This window comes from Phascolarctos cinereus, unplaced genomic scaffold, assembly GCF_003287225.1.
Source record: "Phascolarctos cinereus isolate Bilbo 61053 unplaced genomic scaffold, phaCin_HiC Scaffold_4;HRSCAF=312, whole genome shotgun sequence".
Lineage (NCBI taxonomy): Eukaryota > Metazoa > Chordata > Mammalia > Diprotodontia > Phascolarctidae > Phascolarctos > Phascolarctos cinereus.
The window spans coordinates 369036566-369059153 of record NW_027555847.1 but is presented as its reverse complement, the minus strand read 5'-3'; the positions used below and the strand labels follow the sequence as shown (position 1 = coordinate 369059153).

Below are 22588 nucleotides of genomic sequence, written 5' to 3'. Positions count from 1 at the left end.
CTAATGATACAGTTTGTAACCCCTCCAGTCTTCCCATTCTGTGCAATTCTTGCTCATATCTTCCCATCAATTCCTCACAGGTTGCCCACACAACATGTCAGAGCATTTGTTTTCTCCTGACATTTTGAGGGTACCCATGGAATAGTCTGGCATCCCCCATCTCCCTTATCCTTATCATATAACTAATATATCTCTTCCTATCCTGCAAGTTTCTTAGTGACATCTTTTACCCCTCTTCTTCTTTGAGGTTCTTTGTTTAAATGTTGCAGTCTTCTCACACCTATCAGGTGTCTTTCTCTGTGTGATAGTTATTTTCAATTCTTTGGAATCCACCTCATTTCCATGTTCAGAAACATTCAGTGGCACCATATTTTCATTACTGAATAATATTATTAAATCAAACTTTGAATCAATCATTAAGCATTTATTAAGCGCTTATCATATGCCAGGATTTTGGGGGCATACAAAGGCAAAATGCCTTGCCCTCAAGGACCTTATATTGTGTCAGAGGGTTTAACATGTATGTGTCCCCTGACAGAATGCATATATGCATTGTGTATATACATATGTATTTATGTATATGATATATACAAAATAAAATCATTTTGGCAAATACAGCACTAGAAACTGGAGAATCCAAAAAGCATTTTTGAGTTTTGAAGGAAACAAAGAATCCTGTGAGGTGAAAGTAAGTAAAGGACTAAATGCAAAGGCAGAGAGATGGGAGGTGGAGTGTTACATGTAAGAAAAAGGGAGTAACCTATTTGGATAGACTGTAGAGTGTAGGAAGGGGAGAAATTTATTGTCACCTGAGACTCGGTGGTATGTTCCCCTCCAGTCAAGAGCTTCTACTCTCAATTCACATAAGCTGGATTCAGTCCTGAGAGAGCCTAGCCTCTCCCCCCAAAAAAGGACTCATGCTTTTTCTATACTGTCTGGATCTACCCTGGAATTTTGGGGGAAGTCTCTAAAACAAATCTTAGGTATGGTTCATATTTAGGGACTCTCCAGTAGAGTCACTTGTAGAAAAGGTACTTCTTGTGTAAAGTAAAAATCAGGTATAGGACAGTTATTTATTACTCTATTGTAAAAAAAAATGCTTAAAATTTGAAAGACTCATGTTTGCTTTGACAAACACATAAAATATTTTAAAAAAAAATAAAATATACAAGAACAACTCATCACACCTATTATACTTTCCTGGGAGGTGGGGGAAAGATAATATAGGACCGTTGACCACATACTTCACAAATTTACTTCAGGTAGGTACTGTCTGAGCAAACCAAAAAGTTCAGTTCTCTTGAAAAGCCAGGAATGATTCTGTAGTCCCTTAATATTCAGAATGATCCTGTTTATGATCATGTTCTCAGCATATTTTGCTACACTCTTGAACTGAATTTTTCGACATGAAGTATTCATCCCAAGTTAGCAGACTAAAGAAAATCAATTAAGTTCAACACACTTCTTATTCCAGCAGTACCTGGCACATAGTAGGCACTTAATAAATGCTAGGTGACTATTACAAAATTACCTTTGTGCTCAGAATCATGGTAAATATTGTAGCTACAAAGAGGAAAACAGCCAGACTCTGACCTCAAAGGTTTTGTTATCTAATAGGGCTAACAAAAACATGTAGCCTACAAATGTCGATATGTCTCCCACATCATGAAAAAAAAAAACAAATTTAAAAAAACCTCACCTGATCCTTCCATCCCCATTAACTATTGTCCTGTAGCTTTTTTCTGTTCTTTTAGCTAATGTCCTGGAAAAGGTCATCTACAATGGGTGGCTCCATTTTGCTCTTATTATTTTCTTACTCCCTTACAGTCTGGCTTCTGACTTTACCATTCCACTGAAACTGATCTCTTCAAAGTGACTAATGATCTCTTAATTGCCAAATCCAAAGACCTTTTCTCAATTCCCCTTCTCCTTGACCTCTATGCAGCCTTTAACACTGTTGATCCTTCTTTTCTCCCTGATATTTTCTTTTCTGTAGGTTTTTGGGACACAGTTCTTGGTTTTCATCCTACCTATCTGAACCACTTCTTCTCTGTCTCTTTTGCTGGATCCTCCTCCAGATCATGCTCTCCAAGCATAGGTGTCCCTCATTGTTCTGTTCTTATCCCTCTTCTCTTCTCCCTCTACACTGCTTCACTTGGTGATCTCCTATGGATCTAGTTACCATCTCTATGCTGATGACCTGTCCTGTCCTAGCCTCTCTGCTGACCTCTAATCTTACATCTCCAGCTGCCTTTCAGACATCTCAAACTGGATGTCTAGTAGACATCCTAAGCTCAATATGCCCCCAGAAGAACTCATTGTCTTTCCCTAACTCCTATCCCTACCTTCCCTATTACTGTAAAGAACAACACTACCCTCCCAGATCTGCATGTTCACAACCTAGGAATAATCATCCTTGACTCCTCACTATCTCTTACCCCTAACCCCAGATCCAATCTGTTGCCATGGTCTGTTGATTTCATCTTTAAAACCTTTTGTAAGCTACTCTAGATTATATTTCCAGATAATTTCATTTTCAGCATTATTCTTAGGCTACATTTCAGCCAAATTGAAAGGCTATTCTGTGGAAGAGACCTGAGGATGCCTCTTCCTATGACCATTATTCATCTCAGTGGTTTAAAATTACATGCCTACTCATGATACTCTGGTACATGTAGAATCTCTCTGACTCCAAAGACCTGTGGGAAGGATCGTGAAATACCAGAGAAGCTGCCTCTGAAACTATACTTCCCCTTAGTATAGTATGGGAAGAAAGAGCACTGACTCTGAAGTCAGAAATCAGGGTTTCAAATCCTACCTTGGAAACTTGCTACCTTTGTCCAAGGTCACTTGACTTCACTGGGCCTCAGTTTTCTCATGTGTAAAATCACAAGGGTGGGCTAGATGGCCTCTGAGGTCCCTGTTATTTCTAAATCTATAATCTTATGATCCCACTCTTAGAAACTTCAGCTTCCTTCAAGGCTCAGCCCAAGTGTAACCTCCTATTGATCCACATGTCCCCTAACCACTTGCTAGTTATTTTTCCCTTTTCAGATGACTTCATGTTTAATTATCTGAGTACGTGTCACCCAGTAGAAAATCTTTGCCTTAATGTCTTAAATACATTGGTATCCTCATCACCTAACACAGTACCTTATAGAAAGTTATAAATATTTTTTGTTAAATTTAATTGATTTTATTTTTTCAGTTAAAAAGAATTTATGTTCATGAGAGGGATATACTTTTTTAAACAAATCTATGTACTTAAATAAAGTAAATTCCCACATAAGCCATGACCAAAAATGTACATTTCATTCTTTTTTATGTCTTATTTTATTTTTCCTCAATTACATGTTACAAAATTAACATTCTTTTTTTTTTAATTTTGAGATCCAAATTCTCTCTTTCCCTCCTTTCACTTCTTGTTCACTCCCTTCCTCTTCCCTCCCTCCTCCTTGAGAAGACAAGTACTTTCATATAGATTACATATGTGAAGTCATTTAGATTTTAGTCTGCATTACCTTTCCATCACTAAGATTCTGCTTTAGAGGTCCTCTGAAATCATGGTTGCATATAGCATTGTTCAAAATTCTTGCATCTTCCAAGTTTTTTTAATTGACTGTATGCACTGTAAAAATGTCTTGTTCCACAGCTTAGCAGAATCAGCTATACTTAATAACACATTAGACTGAATTTTAAATGTTCAGGTAAATTGGAGGCCAGATATGACCAGTAGAATAAAGCACTTGATTGCATAAAGAGTGCCCTACAGTTGGTATTCTCAGTCACCTTGGTTTGCTGAGATGGGAAGATGTCCATCTCACTTTATTTTTCTCTAATTGACTTCTTAGCAGTGTTTATAGAGAGAACAAAAGCAGCATGAGCATGGAAAGTGAACCCTGACAAGGGCTTGGCATGGAAGACCCCAGTCTTTACTTGAAGTATATAATCTGTAATGAATAAATGAGTATACACTGTGTCAATCTGGTGCCTGTCATTGGCACTTAGTTCACCCTCACTATTAATTAAAATAACTGTGTTCTTCCAAATACTTTCTTTCATGGAGTGAGGACTCTTGGTATGGAATAAACATTGGAAGAGGTCCCTATAGGCCTCTTCTTTCACTCCCAAGACTAAATCCATTCATCTATCACCTGTAGGCAAGCCTGTACAAACCCTTCTGGCATAATAGTTGTCTGATCTATAATATCTGCAGTGAAGGAGCTCTGTTATTTGGCTATCCCAATTTCACACAACTCCAAAATTCAAAAAGTTTACGTTGATTTTGATTTGCTTTGTCCTGGCAACAGGAGATGGAGAATAGCTAACAGGCATCTATATCTGCCAACTGCCAGCCTTCTGCATTCCCAGCCAAACTGAGCAGCCTCATCCACTTAGGGTTTACAAAGCACTGTTCTCACACCCACTCTATTGGATAAGTGGAGCAATCATCATTATAGCCATTTTGCAGATGAGAAAATTGAGGTTCATGGAGGTTACATAATTAGTAAATGGTGAAGCTGAGTCTCAAACCCATATCTTCTCACTCTTAAGACCAGCGTTCATTCTTCTCTACCACACTGCCTACCACATCAACAGATTCAGATCCATCAAACAATCCGAAATGTGACAACATTCTAAATTTCCATAATTGCTTTAGTTCCTGTAGAAATAGTGAAGAACTCCAAATATCTTCAATTTGGTGCAATTAGAGGAAATTAAATTAATATTGCTGTAATTTCTTTTTTAGAGTCAGTGGGTTGTTTTTATGTCACCCTTCCCCCCCCAAAAAAAGATGATTTGGGAGGGAGGGAGCTATAATAGATGTCAAATGCATTCAGAACTATGAGGTCTGACCACAGTTAATGATTAATTCATTTTTGGCATCCATTTGTGATAATATTAAAGGTACTTAACTCATTTGATGCTTCCTTAGAGGAAGCAATTCTCTGACAAGCCCTTTGTGGTTTAGTGATCTATAAAGTTTGAGGGTTCTGAGCATGTGCAAGAAAATAGGACCATATTGCCCTCTTGTGTTGTTCTCCTGAATTACAGCTCCCATTGAATAGTGGAAAACCAGAATTCAGTAAGCATTTACTAAGCACTAATTGTGAATGGAGCATTGTACTATGCTTGAGGAGATACAAAGTTTAGATAAAACTTGTCCCTTGCCCTCAAAGGGCTTGTAGTCAAGTATTGGAAAATGATCTAGATAGAGATATAAATTGAATACAAAGTAATATATGGCATGTGCTAAAAGAGATACTTATAAAAGCACTATGGGAGGTTCAAAAGATAAAAAGTAATTATTGACTTTGGGATGGGGCATTTGAGTAGGTCTTCTGGAGAAATTATTATTCTTATTTGGTTTAAAAAAAATAAGAATGCTACAAGAGGAGGAGGAGGCAGAGCTTTCCAAGAATAGAGAGCAAAGTGAGCAAGTATATAAATGAGAAAATCACAAGACTGTATAAGAATTAACAAGGAATATAGTCTGTGGCATAATGCATGAGTTTGGAATTATGCAATTAGATTGGAAAGTTGCTTGGCTTAATATTCTGGACAGTCTTGAATACCAGAGTAACTAATAGAGGCTTTTTGGTAGGTAATAGAGAAGACTCATTGAACAGTTTTAGAATGATATCATTTTAGTCAATGAATCATTGCTTTGTCCCTTTTCCCCATAGTTCTATTGAGCAAATCAATCATTATTAGTCTTTAGGTGTCCTAATCTCAAGTCTGAAGGCATGAAACTACTGTGGCCTCCTGCCAAACACATATATTAACAGCCAGGCTATTTTTGGTTCTGAGAAACTTAAGAATAGAACACAGGAGATGTTCAAAATGTAGTGGGCAAGTGTCTCATTTACTCCTTTAGCAATCCTCATTCATCTCAACAGCAGGCAATAGAAGCAAGGGTAAGTAACAAAGAGGGAGATGATCTGAATGGAGAAAATTTTGCTGTCGCTGTTCAGTCATTTCAATTACGTCTCACTCTTTGTGACCCCATTTGGGGTTTTCTTGGCAAAGATACTGGAGCGGTTTACCACTACCTTCTCTAGCTTATTTTACAGATGAGGACCCTGAAGCAAAGAGGGTTAAGTAACTTGCCCAGGATCCCACAGCTAGTAAGATCTGAGGCCAGATTTTAACTCAGAAAGATCAGTCTTCCTGACTCTAGGCCTGGAATTCTATCCCCTACACCACCTAACTTCTATTTGTGGGATCAAGAAATAGGCATAAATAACAAATCTGCATGAGTGTTAACAGAGGTGAGAGGGATTGTGTGGGCTTGGGTCTATAATTCTAATATACTTCTGTCACAGTATTGAAATAGATCCATTTCACAGCTTAGCGTTTGCTCCTAGTCTCACATTTCTAGGACAACCACAATTGACCAATGGTGCTGGATTTGTCGTTCTTGATGATTAGTGTAATTCATTAGCTCAATAGTAAATTACAAATCCTCTGGCTGTGTGATAGGGTAATATACACCACCACCAAGCTTGAAGTTAAAGAAACCAGCATTAGTCAGATAATTCAGGATTTGATAGGTGTTCAATATTAGTAAGATTCAAAGGGTTGAAATGACAATTACCTGTATATAGGCTGTCTGGGGAGATTAGGAAAATGATGTATGCTCCTTGGAGCTAGATAACAGCTAAGAAGGAGTTGCATAACTTGTGTTAATTTGGCCTGAGACAGAAACTCAAACTCTGTGAAATAAGAATGAACCAGTTAAGGCTTTTAAAAACAAGTAAATAACACAGCCTCTACAAGGCTGAAAAGCCAATAATGCATGCTTAGAGAGCTGTTTCAGTAATGCTTTTTCCTAGGATGATGTAAATTGAGGGGTTGGCCATTGCATTGACACACTTGACAGCCTATAAAACATCACCTGTTAACATTCCAGTGGTGCCTTCAAGTCAGAAAGAAGAAGGCTAAATGTGTGCATCAAAAAATCTAACACTCTGGTGTCATGGAAAGAAACTTGGATTTGGAACCAAAGTCTGTGGCTTCCAATCCCAAATATGCTTCTTATTCTTCTTATGGCCTTCTATAAGAGGCACTTAACTTAATAACTTATAACTTAACTTATAAGTGTCTCTTAACCTCAGCCTTCCCCTTTATAAATGGAGGGGCTTGAGCTGAGTAATTATGAAAATCCCTTGTAGCTCCAAATCTCTGATACTGTAAAATTCTGGGGTGCATTAAAGAGCAAATCACTTCATCTCAGTTACTTCATATCTAAAACATGGTTAATAATGGGTACTTCACAGGCTTCATGTGAGGAAAGCATATAGAATGCTAGTTAATTATGGAAAGCCAATTGGTTAATCACTAAAGGCAGTGGAGTAGTGCAGTGGATGGAGCCCTGGGCCTAGAGTCTGGAAGACCTGATTTCAAATCCTGCCTCAAATACAGTTGTATAACCCTACACAAATCACTTTTCCTCTCCTAGCCTCAGTTTCTTTATTTATAAAATAGGAATAATAGTAGCATCTATCTGCCAGAGTTGTCATGAGAATAAAATGGGATGATATTTGTAAATCAATCACTTTGCAAACTTTAAGGTATTACATAAATGTTATCTCTTGTTGTTAGATAATGATAATAAATTGTGACAGTAGCAAAATGCCACAAAAGACAGACAGAAGTTTTTGAGACACACATAGTTCTCAGATCATCTAAAAACATCAATGTAACTGATGGTACTTAAAATGTGAAACACTTGTCCAGTGAACAATGAGATGAACTAAGCTATTGGAAAAACTGAATCATAGGTTTCATTTTTGCCACAAATGAAGCCACAAGTCAGATAAAGTTGCAGCTAAATGGAAAGAAATTCACAAGTTCTTGAAGAGGCAAATAAAGGATTGGCTGAGTTGGTTTCATCATGTTCCCAAAGGCAAAGAAACATCTTTCATGAAATATTTTGTCATCTACCTTGAAGTACTCATGTGGAACAAAAGCAAAAGGGCTGCTGGCATGATTATTTCAGCTTATGCATCAGTCTGTTTCAGGAGATTAAAAAGTTGAGAAATTCAGTGAAGAGCTAAGATCATCAAATGCAAGGTAATATATACCTTGATACATTCTATGACTTCAACATGAAAATGGACACCAGGTTGGACAGGGCAAAAATTATTGAAATATATGGCTCAATAAATAAATAAATAAATGAATGAATGAATGAATGAATGAATGAATGAAGCCCAATGAAATGTGGAATGCTCATAATCCTCACATATTTCATCAACAATACTGTCTTTAAAACATAGTGAGCACCAAACATAATGAAATTTACTTCCACTTAATAGAGGGAAAAATATAATCCTTATGGCTGTCATGTCAGAACTACTTGTTAACAAGTTAAAGCAAAAGTCAAAATTAACACAAGCTTGGAAATGAGGAGAAAAGATGAGAAGAAAACTGCATGAAATGACAAAGCTCCAACGTGACATATTCAAGCAAACTATTGTTAATGAAAAATGGGAAATGAATGAAGGAAAAGATGCCAGAGACTATCACTAATTCCTGTAGCATTTGAACCAATGAAAAGTGGTTTCCATGATGAAGCAAATGAAAGAGTCCAAAAACCATCCTACAGAACAATCTTTTGATATCTTTTGTAAGGGAAACACTTATCTGAGACACAAACCCATTTGTAAAATGTTAAGACATAGGATGATGAAAGATTCGAAACAACCTTATAAAGAAAAGAACAGAAGGAGGAATAATGAGTCTATAGAAAATTTAGCATGAGACTCCACTAAACCAGATTAATTGAAAAACATTCATAGATGAAAACAGAACAACAGTTTAAAAATGAAACAGATTGGGGCAGAGCCAAGATGGCAGAGTGAAAGCAGGGACTTGCTTGAGCTCTCCCCCAAAACCCTCCAAATACCCATAAAAAATGGCTCTAAACAAATCCTAAAGCAGCAGAACCCACAAAAAGACAGAGTGAAACAAATTTCCAGCCCAAGACAACCTGGATGGTTGATCAGAAAGGTATACCGTGCTGGGCTGTGAGGAAGAGCATAGTTCCTGTGGGTGCACAAGCCTCAGCAATCCTAGAGGAGGCCTCAAAGGACTGAATTGTGGGCAGCTGTGGCAGTTTCCAGACTTCTCAACCCATGAACAGCAGGGACAACTTAGAAGGTCAGTGGGAAAAGTGTGTTTCTGTGGTAAGAGAAGCACGGGGTCTCAGCCCCATTCTCTGAGGAGCTTGGTCCCAGGGTGGCCACGGCCTCCTGAGCTTCTGTCCCACAGACTGAGGGGGAATCAAGTGGCTGATCTCAGGGGGATTGCAGGGATCTCTTTGCAAGTGCTGAGGCAGGAATCTCTTGCTTTGCCTCTGTTTGGATCTGGGTCACAGTTCTGAGGTGCAGTCCTTGGGCAAGGAGGAGCACTGGTGCTGAGCTTGTAGTGGCAGTGGAGAGGAAATTCTCCTCACAGACCAGAGCACAGGCCAGGAAAGGAGTAAACACCTTGCCCCTTATCATACCACCTTGGAAGAACTGAAAATTTACAGGTCCCTACAAGTATCTCTGAAAACGGCTGTACAAACCCCCGAAGCTTGGGACAGTACATTCTCCACGTTGGAAGCAGACTTTTACCTTAAAAGAGTTTAAAACTCAAGTTGGCTGGGATCATGAGCAAGCGCAAAAAGAGTCAGACTATATTATCTTACTTTGCTGACAAAGAAGATCAAAACATACAACCAGAAGAAGACAACAAAGTCAAAGCTCCTACATCCAAAGCCTCCAAGAAAAATATGAATCAGTCCCAGGCCTTGGAAGAGCTCAAAAGGGGTTTTGAGAAGCAAGTAAGAGAAGTAGAGGAAAAACTGGGAAGAGAAATGAGAGTGATGCAAGAAAATCATGAAAAACAAGTCAACGCCTTGCTAAAGGAGACCCAAAAATACTGAAGAAAATAACACATTAAAAAATAAACTAACCCAAATGGCAAAAGAAGTCCAAAAAACCAATGAGGAGAAGAATGCCCTAAAAAGAAAAATTGGCCAAATGGAAAAAGAAGTCCAAAAGATTACTGAAGAAAATACTTCCTTAAAAATTAGAATAGAGCAATTGGAAGCTAGTGACTTTATGAGAAATCAAGACACTGTAAAACAAATCCAAAAGAATGAAAAATTAGAACACAATGTGAAATATCTCATTGGAAAAACAACTGACCTGGAAAATAGATCCAGGAGAGAGAATTTAAAAATTATTGGACTATCTGAAAGCCATGATCAAAAAAAGAGCCTAGACATCATCTTTCAAGAAATTATCAAGGAAAACTGCCCTGATATATTAGAACCAGAGGGCAAAATAGAAATTGAAAGAATCAGCCAATCTCCTCCTGAAAGAGATCCCCAAAGGAAAACTCCTAGGAATATTGTATCAAATTCCAGAGTTCCAGGTCAAGGAGAAAATATTCAAGCAGCCAGAAGGAAACAATTCAAGTACTGTGGAAACACAATCAGGATAACACAAGATTTAGCAGCTTCTACATTAAAGGACATAGGGCATGGAAATAAATTAGAGGGCAAAGGAGATAGGATTACAACCAAGAATCACCTACCCAGCAAAACTGAGTATAATCCTTCAGGGGAAAAAATGGTCATTCAGTGAAATAGAGGACTTTCAAGCATTCTTGATGAAAAGACCAGAGCTGAATAGAAAATTTGACTTTCAAATACAAGACTCAAGTGGAACATGAAGAGGTAAACAGGAAAGAGAAATCATAAGAGACTTATTAAGATTGAACTGTTTACATTCCTGCATGGAAAGATGATATTTATAACTTATGAGACCTTTGTCAGTATTATGGTAGTTGGAGGAAAAAAATTAGATAGATAGATAGATAGATAGATAGATAGATAGAGGGCACAGGGTGAGTTGAAGATTAAGGGGTCATATCTGGAGAATAAAATTAAGGGATGAGAGAGGATTATACTAGGAGAAGAGAAAGGGAGAGGTAGAATGGGTAAATTATCTCACAAAAACAGAAAGAAAAGCTCTTACAGTGGAGGGGAAACGGGGGAAGGTGAGAGGGAATGAGGAATCTTATTCTCATAGGATTTGGCTTAAGGAGGGAATAACATACACACTCAATTGGATATGGAAATCTGTCTTACCCTACAGGAAAATGGGGAGGGGGAAGGGTTAAGAGAGCAGGGGATGATAGAGAAGGCAGATTGGGAAAGGGTAATCAGAAGCAAATACTTCTGAGGAGGGACAGGGTCAAAAGAAAGAATAGAATAAATGGAGGGCAGGATAGGATTAAGGGAAATAGAGTTAGTTTTTCACAACATGTCTACTATGGAAGTGTTTTGCATAACTGCACATGTACCTATATTGAGTTGCTTGCCTTTTCAATGAGGGTGGTGGGGAGGAGGAAGGGAGAAAATTTGAACCAAAGTTTTAAAAACACATCTTTTAAAAAAATGTTTTCATATGTAACTGGGAAATAAGAAATACAGGAAATGGGGTACAGAAGTCTATCCTGCCCTACAGGAAAATAAAAGGGGAAGGGGATGAGAGAAGGTAGGGGAGAGATAGAAGAGAAGGCAGAGTAGGGTAAGGGTATTCAGAATGCATGATGTCCTTGGGTGGGGGAGGGGAGATGGGGTGAAAATTTGGAATTCAAAATCTTGTGGGAGTAAATGTTGAAAACTAAAAATAAATAAATTTATATTAAAAAATTAAAAAAAATAAATAAAAAATGAAACAGATTAGGCATTTCTGTAGTAAAGTATTTATGATATTGATCACAACAGAACCATCATATTTGGATACTACCATAAGTAGAATTTCCATTAAGTAAAAGATATGAAAGGCTGTCACACCTTATTAGATACACAAAAAATAAACCAATGCCAACTGTGATGGAATCAATTGTCAAAATATTTGAAACAGATCAGGACACTATATAATTGGAAAAAATCTTGGACCTTTATTACTATTAAAATAAGGCTACCAAGAGGATTGAAAAGGAATCACTAATTATCAACTCAACTTTTTAATGTATATGTGTATAAACTGTTTATTTCGGTGCACTTCTCATGTCTCTGTGATGTGCTTAGTTGCATATGAAATATATATTATGAGAAACAGGAAAACTTTCACAGATGATCTTTAGTAGGAGGCCACATTATCATAGTTACTCAATTGACTAAAAAATGAGAAGAACATAAGATCTTGTTTATTATTTTGCTGGGTTTTTTTTAACTGTTTTTGACTTACTAATACAAAATGCCACCTTGAAATTTCTTCACCAGTAAGGTATCTCATATGCATGTTTTGACAAAAGTCCTTTTTATATAATCACAGAAGTAACTTGAAATGATCTCGTGGTAAGAAATATCCAGCAAGGCATAACGTAGATGGATATTCACCAAAAATGCCCATCACTATTATGAGGTTGTTATATTGGAGTCGAAATAGAAGGATTCTCAATAGCCAGAAAAATCTTCCAGATGTTCCCTTGGAGGATGACATTTTGCTGATTGCAACAATCCAACAATCTCATCAATGAGTCCAAAACTATTCAAAAGAGACCAGCTAAACAACTCATATAGGAAAAAATAAACAGTAAAAAAAAAAAAGCCTGTTGTCCTGATTATGGCCCATTGGATTGACTATATGAGTCCATGCGTCTTGGGTAGGCATTGATGAATGTTCAATGCAGAAAGCCCAAAAATGAACAGAGAGCAGATTGGACTGAATTTAGAAAACTGCAGTCATAACAAGCTATTCCCTGACCTAACTACACATACACACACACACACACACACTCACACATATCTAGTAGTATGGTTTGCTAAAGGTAATTGGCAAGACCATACATGAACCCAGGTCTTCTAAATTCCATTCTAGTTCTCCTTCAATACCCTTCATCTGCCTCATATGGTAAAATAATAAAGAGCTAACAACCCCAAAGAAGCATTGCCTGTGAACAAAGAAGACCTGACAGCTTTGACAAAAATTTCACTTATTGCTTGAAAACATCATTTATTGACTACCTTATACTATATTTCTTTGGTGAAAATGTTCACTCTGAGTGTTTGGGAACCTGACTAACATAATGCCTATGTTGTTTTGTTGTTATTTCATCTGCAGAGCCAAGTTCCCATTATGTAATCTCCCTAAAAGCCTTTAACAATGCGGGAGAGGGAGTTCCTCTCTATGAAAGTGCCACCACCAGATCTATGACAGGTAAGTTAAAGACATTGATCTCCTTGTTGCTCTTCTGTCAGTATGTGAATTGTAGTGAGTTATCAAGTCCTGTAATTTGGTACACATAAATATGCAGCCTGATGCCCTAATCCTTTTGATTTTTACTTTATATTCATCTAATTTAAAATTCCCAGTTGTGTGCCTTATTTCATTTTAGTTTAAAGTGATTAGTAGAAGAACTATTTTACTTTTTAAAAAAAATTTAGGTTGAAAAAGTTAGCTTAAATGGGAAGAAACATTATTCCATGTAGGCTACTCTTAAATATTTAGAAACTGTTTTCTAGGTCTTCACCATCTGGCTGCTGGTTTGGAGGATTATATTTTGACTCACTCATTTCTTAGTCTAGCATTATCCTGGTACCCAAGGTCTCTTCCTCACCCTTGAAAGTTGGGTCCTGGAATCTGCCAGGGAAATCATTCAAATGGTCATATGATTGAGTACCAGGTTGCCTCAGAGCTATCTGAGCCAGAAAGTCCAATGGATGAATTGACTCTTTACAAGAACTTCACAATCTATTTTCTCCATCCTGATGAGGACTGGAGTCTAGCGTTTATAAATGCTGCTTGCTATTCTATGCCTATAGGTAAAATGGAAGAAAGGCAAAGCTTGAGAAGTGGAAAAGGAAGGAAAAGGACATAATTTTTAATCACATCAGTATGACCTACTAGTTAACAATGCTTTATCTGAGTCTTACTCTACTTGGAGTAGTAGCTATCTATACAGTGTGATTTCAGGATCCTGAATGAAGTCCCTTAACTGAGCACCAAAATTTCTGATTCTTTGAAATCCTATGCTCTCAGCTGTCTCTTTAGCTTAATTAAAGATTTTGATTCCTATTGAAATGCAAATCCCATTAGGAAAGGTAACACTTTCTTGGTCATCAGTCATTGACTCTAAAGTTAATCAAAGATCTTAAAGCAGTTTCTATACTGTTTCTATACTAGGAGGATCTCTAGAATCTTGAACATCTAAAGGGGAAAGAATTAGGGAAGAGGAGAGAGGAAAAATGCACAGAAATAGGTCTATTTCAGGTACCCTGAAGTCTTTTACTTGTCTTACAGATTAGTTGAGGGCAAGCCCTAATTATTATTTAAAATATAGATGTGACAAATGATTTTGAAAATATCTGGTTATTGAATCCAGTTAAATTGGTGGTTTTGAATTACCCAGTTGTGAGATTGTGTTGAACCAGATGTTTTTGGGTAAATGGTTTGTGTATATTGAAACACCTCCAATAACATTCATCTCCAAATAAAGTAATGACTATAAAGTTAGTTTTTAATAACTGAAGTTAATGAGTTAGTTGGAACCCAAGTTTGAAACTAGCATCTAGGATGATATTTTTGACTACCCAGGATTTTTATTTCTCCAGTTTTCTTTCTCCCTTGCTAGCAGAGATTATTGAGGGACAGATCTATACATTTTTCTTTGTCAAATATTTTCTTTCTGAGTAAAGAGTTATAGAAATAAAATTCTGAGAAGACATACTAATACTGACATGTTTGGTTTGTGACAAACTTCTAATTTTTCTCAGTAGTTCTGCACATCGGATTAACATACCAACATCTGTCATGGTCCAGGCATAGGACTTACTATGTGTAACTACTAGCAAGTTAGGAATGTTAAGCAATAAAAATTAGTATGATAAAAAAAGTCCAGACATCAATGACAGGAGTTATTAGTTGATGATAATGCAGAGCTCTAGCTAAGGTGAAAGTAGTTTACTATGAGCTATTCAACCCTTTTTTAACATGCTATGCTCTCCTTATCTGGCCCAGGCATTCTCATTGCTTCATGATAAGCATATCCCATTCTCCACACATGGTTTTTAAGATGCCTATGGCTCATCAAATGTATTTTTCCTTTTGTGTTTCCAATCTTAATTGGCTTGTGAGGCAAAGAAATTTCAGAGTTTGGAATGGGATGTATTTGAAAAGCCAGGGAAAGAAAAATAAAGAGAATGGGGTTGTAAGGAAGATGGACAGAAAGATAATATTCCTTCAGTATTTTTCCCTGGAGGATGACAGCATTATTTGATTTTAAAAAAAAATTCATGTTCAATGTCAGGAACTTTCTAGTAGACGAATTTATGGGTCACTGAGAACAAAAGAACAAATAGACAGATGGGGTGAATTTTGGGGGTACCTTTATCAAATGAATGCCCAGTAGATGCATAAGAAAAAAACATACTCGGCCTTTTGCTTTTCAGAAGTATTCCTATGATGCAACTTGGGATATGACTAATATAAAGGCAAAAATGAAAACAAAATAAAACACGTACAGATACACATACATATACACACAGGCAAGGAAATACATCTAGAGTTAAGCACAAGCCTGCTTTTCTAAATGTTCATTTTCCCTGGTGAATAGAAAAGGTACAGGTTAGAGGGGGGTTATAACCACTTACTGAGCAATTGCAATAGACCCGTATCTTTTAAAATCTCTACTGGATCAATTGAGGGTTTTTTTTTAAATTTTATTTTTTTCCACCAAGTCTCCAATGAAATAAAGCCAGGATGTGGGAGAGGTTTTGTTTGTTGTTGTTGTTGTTGTTTGAAATGAGGATAATTACTATTATTTTCTTCCAACCTGGTTTGTGCCTTAGAGAGCTGTTAAATTCATGGGAGCCTATTGACATACCAGTCCAGCATTGGGATTGCTTCAATTTTTATCCAAAAGGCTCCTGCCTCAGTGCTCCATAATTTATCTCCTCTGACATTAGCTCTCTCCTGGCTGTGGCCACCAGAAAATCAGCTGCATGGAGCACACACAGGAAAACTGTTTTTGGAAAACTGTTCAACATCCATAGAAAGCCCTTAAATTGTGCTTCCTGGGTAGTCTCTGGCCTGACAGGCCTGAGTGGAAAAACAAATTAGCAAGATCTGTATGCAAGTGTCTCTCTAGAGGAAGTGTCAAATGAATGACAAGTTCATGTCCAAAGAATATAAGTACCAGTGAGGCCAGATATTCAAGGGAAGAAATTCTAAAATCACAGCTGACCACACAGAAACATCAACAAAGGTGGATATTTTTAAACATAAGGAAATCACTCAGGTACTTATTTTTCAGAAACTAGATTATCAAATCATTGCAAATAGGTAATTATGAAGTCCAGAAGTATTTGGTTTCAGGATTTAAAGTTTTGCTACTAAAGGATATCTAATCTTTTATTTTTGTAGCTCCTAGCCTCTTCAATATTTTCTAGATAGGTACATTTGCTAGCACAACTAAATTTGAAAAACTGAGTTATTTGTCAACCTAAGAAAGGAGGAAAGAAATAAACCCTGATCCCAAGCCAAGAAGTCTTGTTTTGCTTTACTTGTGCTGTCTTTGGAAAACTAGCCTCAAAAAACTGAACTGAGAATTAAAAAACAGAATGGGACAGAATCTGCTATGGTTTAGAACACATACCAAAAAGGAGACAAAAAAAACCCCCCAAAACTTTCATATACTACACTAACTTGATAGATACCCACCTGATGTCCGAGACCTTACTGAAATAATACTGTCTTCAGTTTCTCCCATCATTTCATAAATCCATTTGGGTTTAAAGGAGCCTTAATGAAAGAGGCATCAAAGGAAATTTGAAGAGCCTGGGCTCTATCATTAAATTTTAAACACACATTTTTCTTTCTCTTTCTTTTCTTTTTCCATTTGTTTTTCCTTTTCCAAAGACTAGAGCTCAGTCAACTACTAAATAATTCACTGGAAAACAGTGTGATAAAGTAGGGGTAGACATATGAAATAGTCTGGACAAACTGAAGCAATCATCAGAAATCAGCAAGGTTTTGCTTTAAGTCATATTCTTAAAAAAAAATAAATGTTGTAGAGATATATTGACACATGTACTAAATTCCAACTGGTCTCTTCAAATAACCTGCCCATGGCTAAGACCTGTAATGTCATATCTCATTTATAAATAATAAGAATGAGGATGCTATTTAAAATCATTTTCCCCCTTTCCGTTCCCCATCTGATGTACATAGAAATGTAATTATTACTATCATCACAAATGAGCAGTTATAAATCTAATTTGCTGAGACTAAAATGTAATAAAAGAATTTCAGAATATTTTTGTGATGTTCCATCATTAGACAAATTCAATTATCCTATCCATGAGTAAAATGATGCATTTTCCAAATGCCAGTTGTCTATAAGGTATAGATGTTAGCCTTGTGTTTAAGACAGGCAGAGAGATACAGAGTGCTTGAAACTAGATGATAAGGACAACACACTCTTGGATTCTCTTAAATGCCTGAGCTTGTTGATTTGCAACAATTGGGAAAAACTGAAGCTGAGTCATCCACACCATCTATGTGGGTCCTTGGCAAAGATCAGCTACTGCGGTCACTACCAGAAGACTACATTGTTGACAGACATATAACTGAATTATGTTGACTCCCTCAGAAAATAATTCATCTGGAACAAGCCAAGCCACAAACCAGCCACGAATGTGAATAACTATCACTCTAGCACAGTGTGGAGTCACCAGTCATAGACTTGTCATTGTGAAATTCAGAAGACCCCATTCTTTACTCTTCTTGCTTCATGACTTCCAAATATGAATGCTGATGTAGGATGAGCAACAATCAAAGCATGATAGGATTACAATAGGAGAGAGGACTTGGAATGGGAGAAAGTAAGAGAATGGAAGTAAATTACTAAGATGAAAACTTTCCTCCATAGGAGGAAATTGGTCACAGATTTCAAATTCTCTTTTGTCCTTTTAATTTTAAGCTGCAAGTATATACAGAAATCAGTTTTTTGTTAATTCTTTTAAATACCAATGTACACCTACAAAGATATTTGCTTTTGAATATAATTTGTAGATATGAATGCAAAATGTATGAAGAATTGATTGGAGTTTGTTTAGGAAAATATTATTTTATTATGAAGTAGCAATATTACTTCTAATGCATTTTCTGATTAAATTAATGACATGTTTTCTGTTCTTCTCATGTTTTTCTTCATCATTATTGCCATGCATTTAACTCATTGTGATGTGTTATCACCAATATTTATTTTTAAACTATTTTATTTATTTATTTGTTTGTTTCATTTGGTGGGTGTTTAACCCAGATCCCATTGACCCATTGGAAGCTGATTTTTATCCTTTACCTGATGATTTCCCTACCTCAGTCCCAGATATCTCCACCCCCATGCTCCCACCAGTAGGTGTTCAGGCTGTTGCACTTACCCACGATGCTGTGAGGGTCAGCTGGGCAGACAACTCTGTCCCTAAGAATCAGAAAACAACTGAAGTTCGGTTTTACACCGTCCGATGGAGGACCAGCTTTTCTGCAAGTGCAAAATATAAGGTAAAGTTCTAACTAATGTTATGTATTATCAAACAAATGTTTTTCTTTCATTCATTGTTGTATTGTTTTTAATGGTTGTTGGATTGTCAAAGAGAAGTCATGTTTATACTTTCTGGAGTATCTGCAGTTTACTTGAATTCTATATCCCAAAGGTAGCAGTGGAGATGGTAATGTTACTGACAATTCTCCTCCTCAACTTTCCAGCCTGATTTGGATATCTGTTTTTGTTGTTGTTTGTTTGTTTGTTTTAAAGGAAAGCATTGATAATACGAAAGGTAGTCCTGTTAAGAATACCAGACTGCATTTGGAGGGAATGTGTTCAAACATGTGAAAATGATTTATGCCTTTACGTTTATAGCACCATCCATTCAGACTTCCAGTACCCCCTTTGAGATAGAGAGAGGACCCAATATAGTAATACTGATTTTACTTTTTATGATAAATTTGGTGGATTTCCAAAGCCTTTCTTATCACTTCCCTCTAGGAATGGTTGATGTAAGTATGGCTAGGATTACTGAATGCTCAACCTCAAGGCCACCCTAGCCTAAAGGTTACACACAAGGAACTTCAACACCCTTTAAACATTTTCAATTAGTGTAGACTGGAGAAATGATAGATACCACCTATAGACAAGGGAAAAAATCAATCTATCAACAAATAGTAAGTGAGAGCCTCAAACTGTATGATACAGGGTATGTTATTGAGAAAGGAAGCACAGGTTAGTGGTTATTGCCTAATTTCTTCTCTGGATATTAAGATGATATTTGTTTCAAATGTTAAGGAAAAAAATGAAAGATTGCATAAGCTAATGTAGCCTTGCTAATAAGTGTATAAGCTTTAGCAACCCACTAAGAAAAATTAGCAGCTTGGCTCTGCCATGTCTTCATTTTCCTTTGCTTCTGCTCTGCTTCCTTACTATTGAACAAAGATAGCTTCAAATTTGTATTCTGTCTATTTTTCAAGACTAAAGTATCCTTTGAAAATTTCTCTTCACATATGAGCTTAGATATTGAGGGGAAAAAATGATAATACGCTTATTTTTCTCAATCTCTTAGCATTATTTCCTGACTTTAAAATTGCAGAGAATCCATATTTCATGATAATTTTACTCTAAACCATTTAAAAGCAATTTCCTTTTTGTTCTATTAACATTCTAGGTCAGAATTTGAAAAAAAAAAAACTCACCAGTTAAGTTCATATAGCAGTACTGATATAAGGATATGAAAAAAGTAGTCTATCTCCATAAAGTACTAACGTAAAAAGCTAATGGCACCTAAAAAAAGGCAACATTATCAAACAAGGTATCCGCAGGAATGTATTTGAACATTTTTATTAAACAGAGTCCATATGCTGCCATTAACTTAGTTTAAATTTATTTAGAATAAGCTCTTTCTCCCTCCCTAATATTTAAATACAATTTCATCAATGTCCGTCACTTTTGCCCCTTGAGGAATGCAATGAATTAATAAGCCTAGAAGATGACAACTCTATGAAAGCTTTCAGATATAGCTATAGTACATCATCTATAAAAATTCACTTCACAGAACAGAAGTGTCTACCCTGTCAAGTAGAGAACAAGGAAAATCCAGCAGAGTAATGATAGTTTGAATCAGGCTAATCCCAGCTCCCAAATTTTCTGGCAACACGTAGATTATCCTTTTGCATAGTTAAAACATAATTAAAATTCCTTCAAAAAAGTCCTTCAGTAATATAGATAGCAGTACTCAAATGGCCTATGTAAGGAAGTGAGGAGTTCCACATCACTAGAAGTCTTCAAATGCAGTCTGGATGATCATTTGCGAGGGATGCTATTGATGATTTGGATAGAAGTTGGACTAGAGGCCCTCTAAAGTCTATTTAAAACTAGATATTTTAAAACTCTCTAATCATGTGACATAGCTAAACACTTACCTGTAGTATCCTATAGCCAACAGTGTGCTGTAAATATTTAACTACGTGCTCTCCCCAAAAAACAATGCATGTGTAATACACTTTTAAGTTTAATCTGCATTTTTTAATATTTTCTCCTGTCATTTTCTTAAGTTTAGCTAATTAACAAAATGATAAACCAAACCCTGATTTGTAGCATTTTCCTATTTCTGACATATAAGTTTTCATATGGAAGATTTAACAAATGTTTCTTGTGAGTCAGAATTTGCTAGATCCAGCATTTCCCTTCCTACAGCTATTGTTTGAATTACTAATAGAGAATAAAGAAGCCTTCTCTCCCTTTCCCTCCTCTTATAGATCATATCATAAGAGTAGAAAATGGAACAAGATTGGTCCCATCCTCATCCCAAATACCAGCCTTTACTACTCTTGGCACATTCCCTCACCTCACCCAGAGGAGAGGGAAAGGAAAGATAAAATAAGAAAAAGACAGTTGGATGAGTGGTAGAAGGTAACTTACAGACCATATCTTAAAGCATCTTACATCCATTTAGATATATAATTAATTTAAATTTTTCTAAAACTGAACAGTAATAAAACATCCCATTTCAATCCTTTTCAAAGCATAATGATTATCTCCTTTCATCCTTCCTATAACCATAAGCAATACATAAGACATTTGTCACCTACCTTTTTACAGGTAGGGAAAAAGAATCCTAAAGAAGTCAAATGACCTGTCCATTGTTACACAATGACTCAGGTGTGCTGATTTCAAAGTACATCATTTTCACTGACTTCCACCTACTTTAAGCTCTGTTTTGAATACTCTACTTGTGCTTACCAAAACAAACAAAGAAACAAAAAACAGACAATAACTCCTGAGAGCTGAAGATCCACATCAGCCTAAGCACGCATCTTTTACTTATCACTATAAAAATGCTCTATAGCAAGCCAAATATATCATTGATTAATCTGACAATTATGTGTTGAGAACTTACTAAAGTCAAGTTTTTATTATATATCCTGGTTCACGATGTATGAGAAACTATTGCTTCATGCAAAGAGATTATGGTCAATTCAAGGAAATAAGGTGCCCACAGGTAGCTATAATTTGAGTCAGTCTATTATGGTGGTCACATAAGTGGTTCTTGTTAATACTGTATGCCCATATCATTTCCCTCATAAGGATATGAATAATAATTCACAAAAAATAGACGATCCCCCCCCCAAATATCATGTTCTTAATCAATGAGCAGGGAGGTGCTGCATGGAAACTGGGGAAAAAGTTGAATGCCATTTTGTTAATCATCTTAACTCAGGAAAATAACACCTGTATCAAAAATGAAAGCAAGGTAAATATTTAAGCCTGTGACAAGTTACACAGTCTAAATACCAAGTATGAATCTATATTTATAAGATTTATAAAGAGTTTCAAACTTTCCTCTTTCCGTGAATGATACATATTAGCCCAGGAGACAGGGTGATTTCTTTTGAATATCAAAAACAGTAAGGACTGAAAACAAATTTAACCTTCCACTAACATTTCCTTAACCTGTTGTCAAAAGTCAAGAAATGTCAAGGGATTCATTCCATTTACATAATGGTAGCAATACTCAGCAAACCAATAAAATCCCTTAATCTTAAATATCATTTCTTCATCCTTTTCCATTCAGTTCAAGTGACCATATTTAAGTGTTTATGTTTAGTTCTTCAGTCAACAAGCATCTATTTCATGTTTACTAGATGCTGATGTTCTAAGTTCTGACAGTTCAAAGAAAGGCAAAAACTATCCCTACTTTTAAAAAGTTCACATTCTAATGGAGGAGACAACATGCAAATAACTAAGTACAAATATATAAATACATACAAGGTAGATAGAGAGGAATCTGAGATGGGAAGGAACTAGCTGAAAGGGGTGATCTGGGACCCGGCAGAAAGCAGTGTTTGTCCTGAGTGTGAAGGATTCCAGGGAACTAATAGGCAGAGGTTTAACATTAATTGGTCCATAAATCTTCACACCAAGAAATAGAAAAAAAAAGTTTTAACTGTAGAATATATTGACAGAAAAAAAAATATATATATATATACACATGCGTGTTTATGCATTTATATACATTTGTATGTATATA

The 22588-nt window shown here is 36.3% G+C and overlaps 1 protein-coding gene across 1 annotated transcript in view; it reads left to right on the top strand.

Moving 5' to 3' along the window:
• The window catches only part of LOC110198154 (netrin receptor DCC), a 378347-nt gene extending 360639 nt beyond the window's left edge, over window positions 1-17708 (top strand). Inside the window, exons 12-13 of the mRNA XM_078151764.1 lie at window positions 13131-13226; window positions 17659-17708. Of these exons, the coding sequence (XP_078007890.1) occupies window positions 13131-13226; window positions 17659-17708 (146 nt within the window). The remainder of the gene's footprint in view (window positions 1-13130; window positions 13227-17658) is intronic.
• The last annotated feature ends 4880 nt before the right edge of the window (window positions 17709-22588 follow it).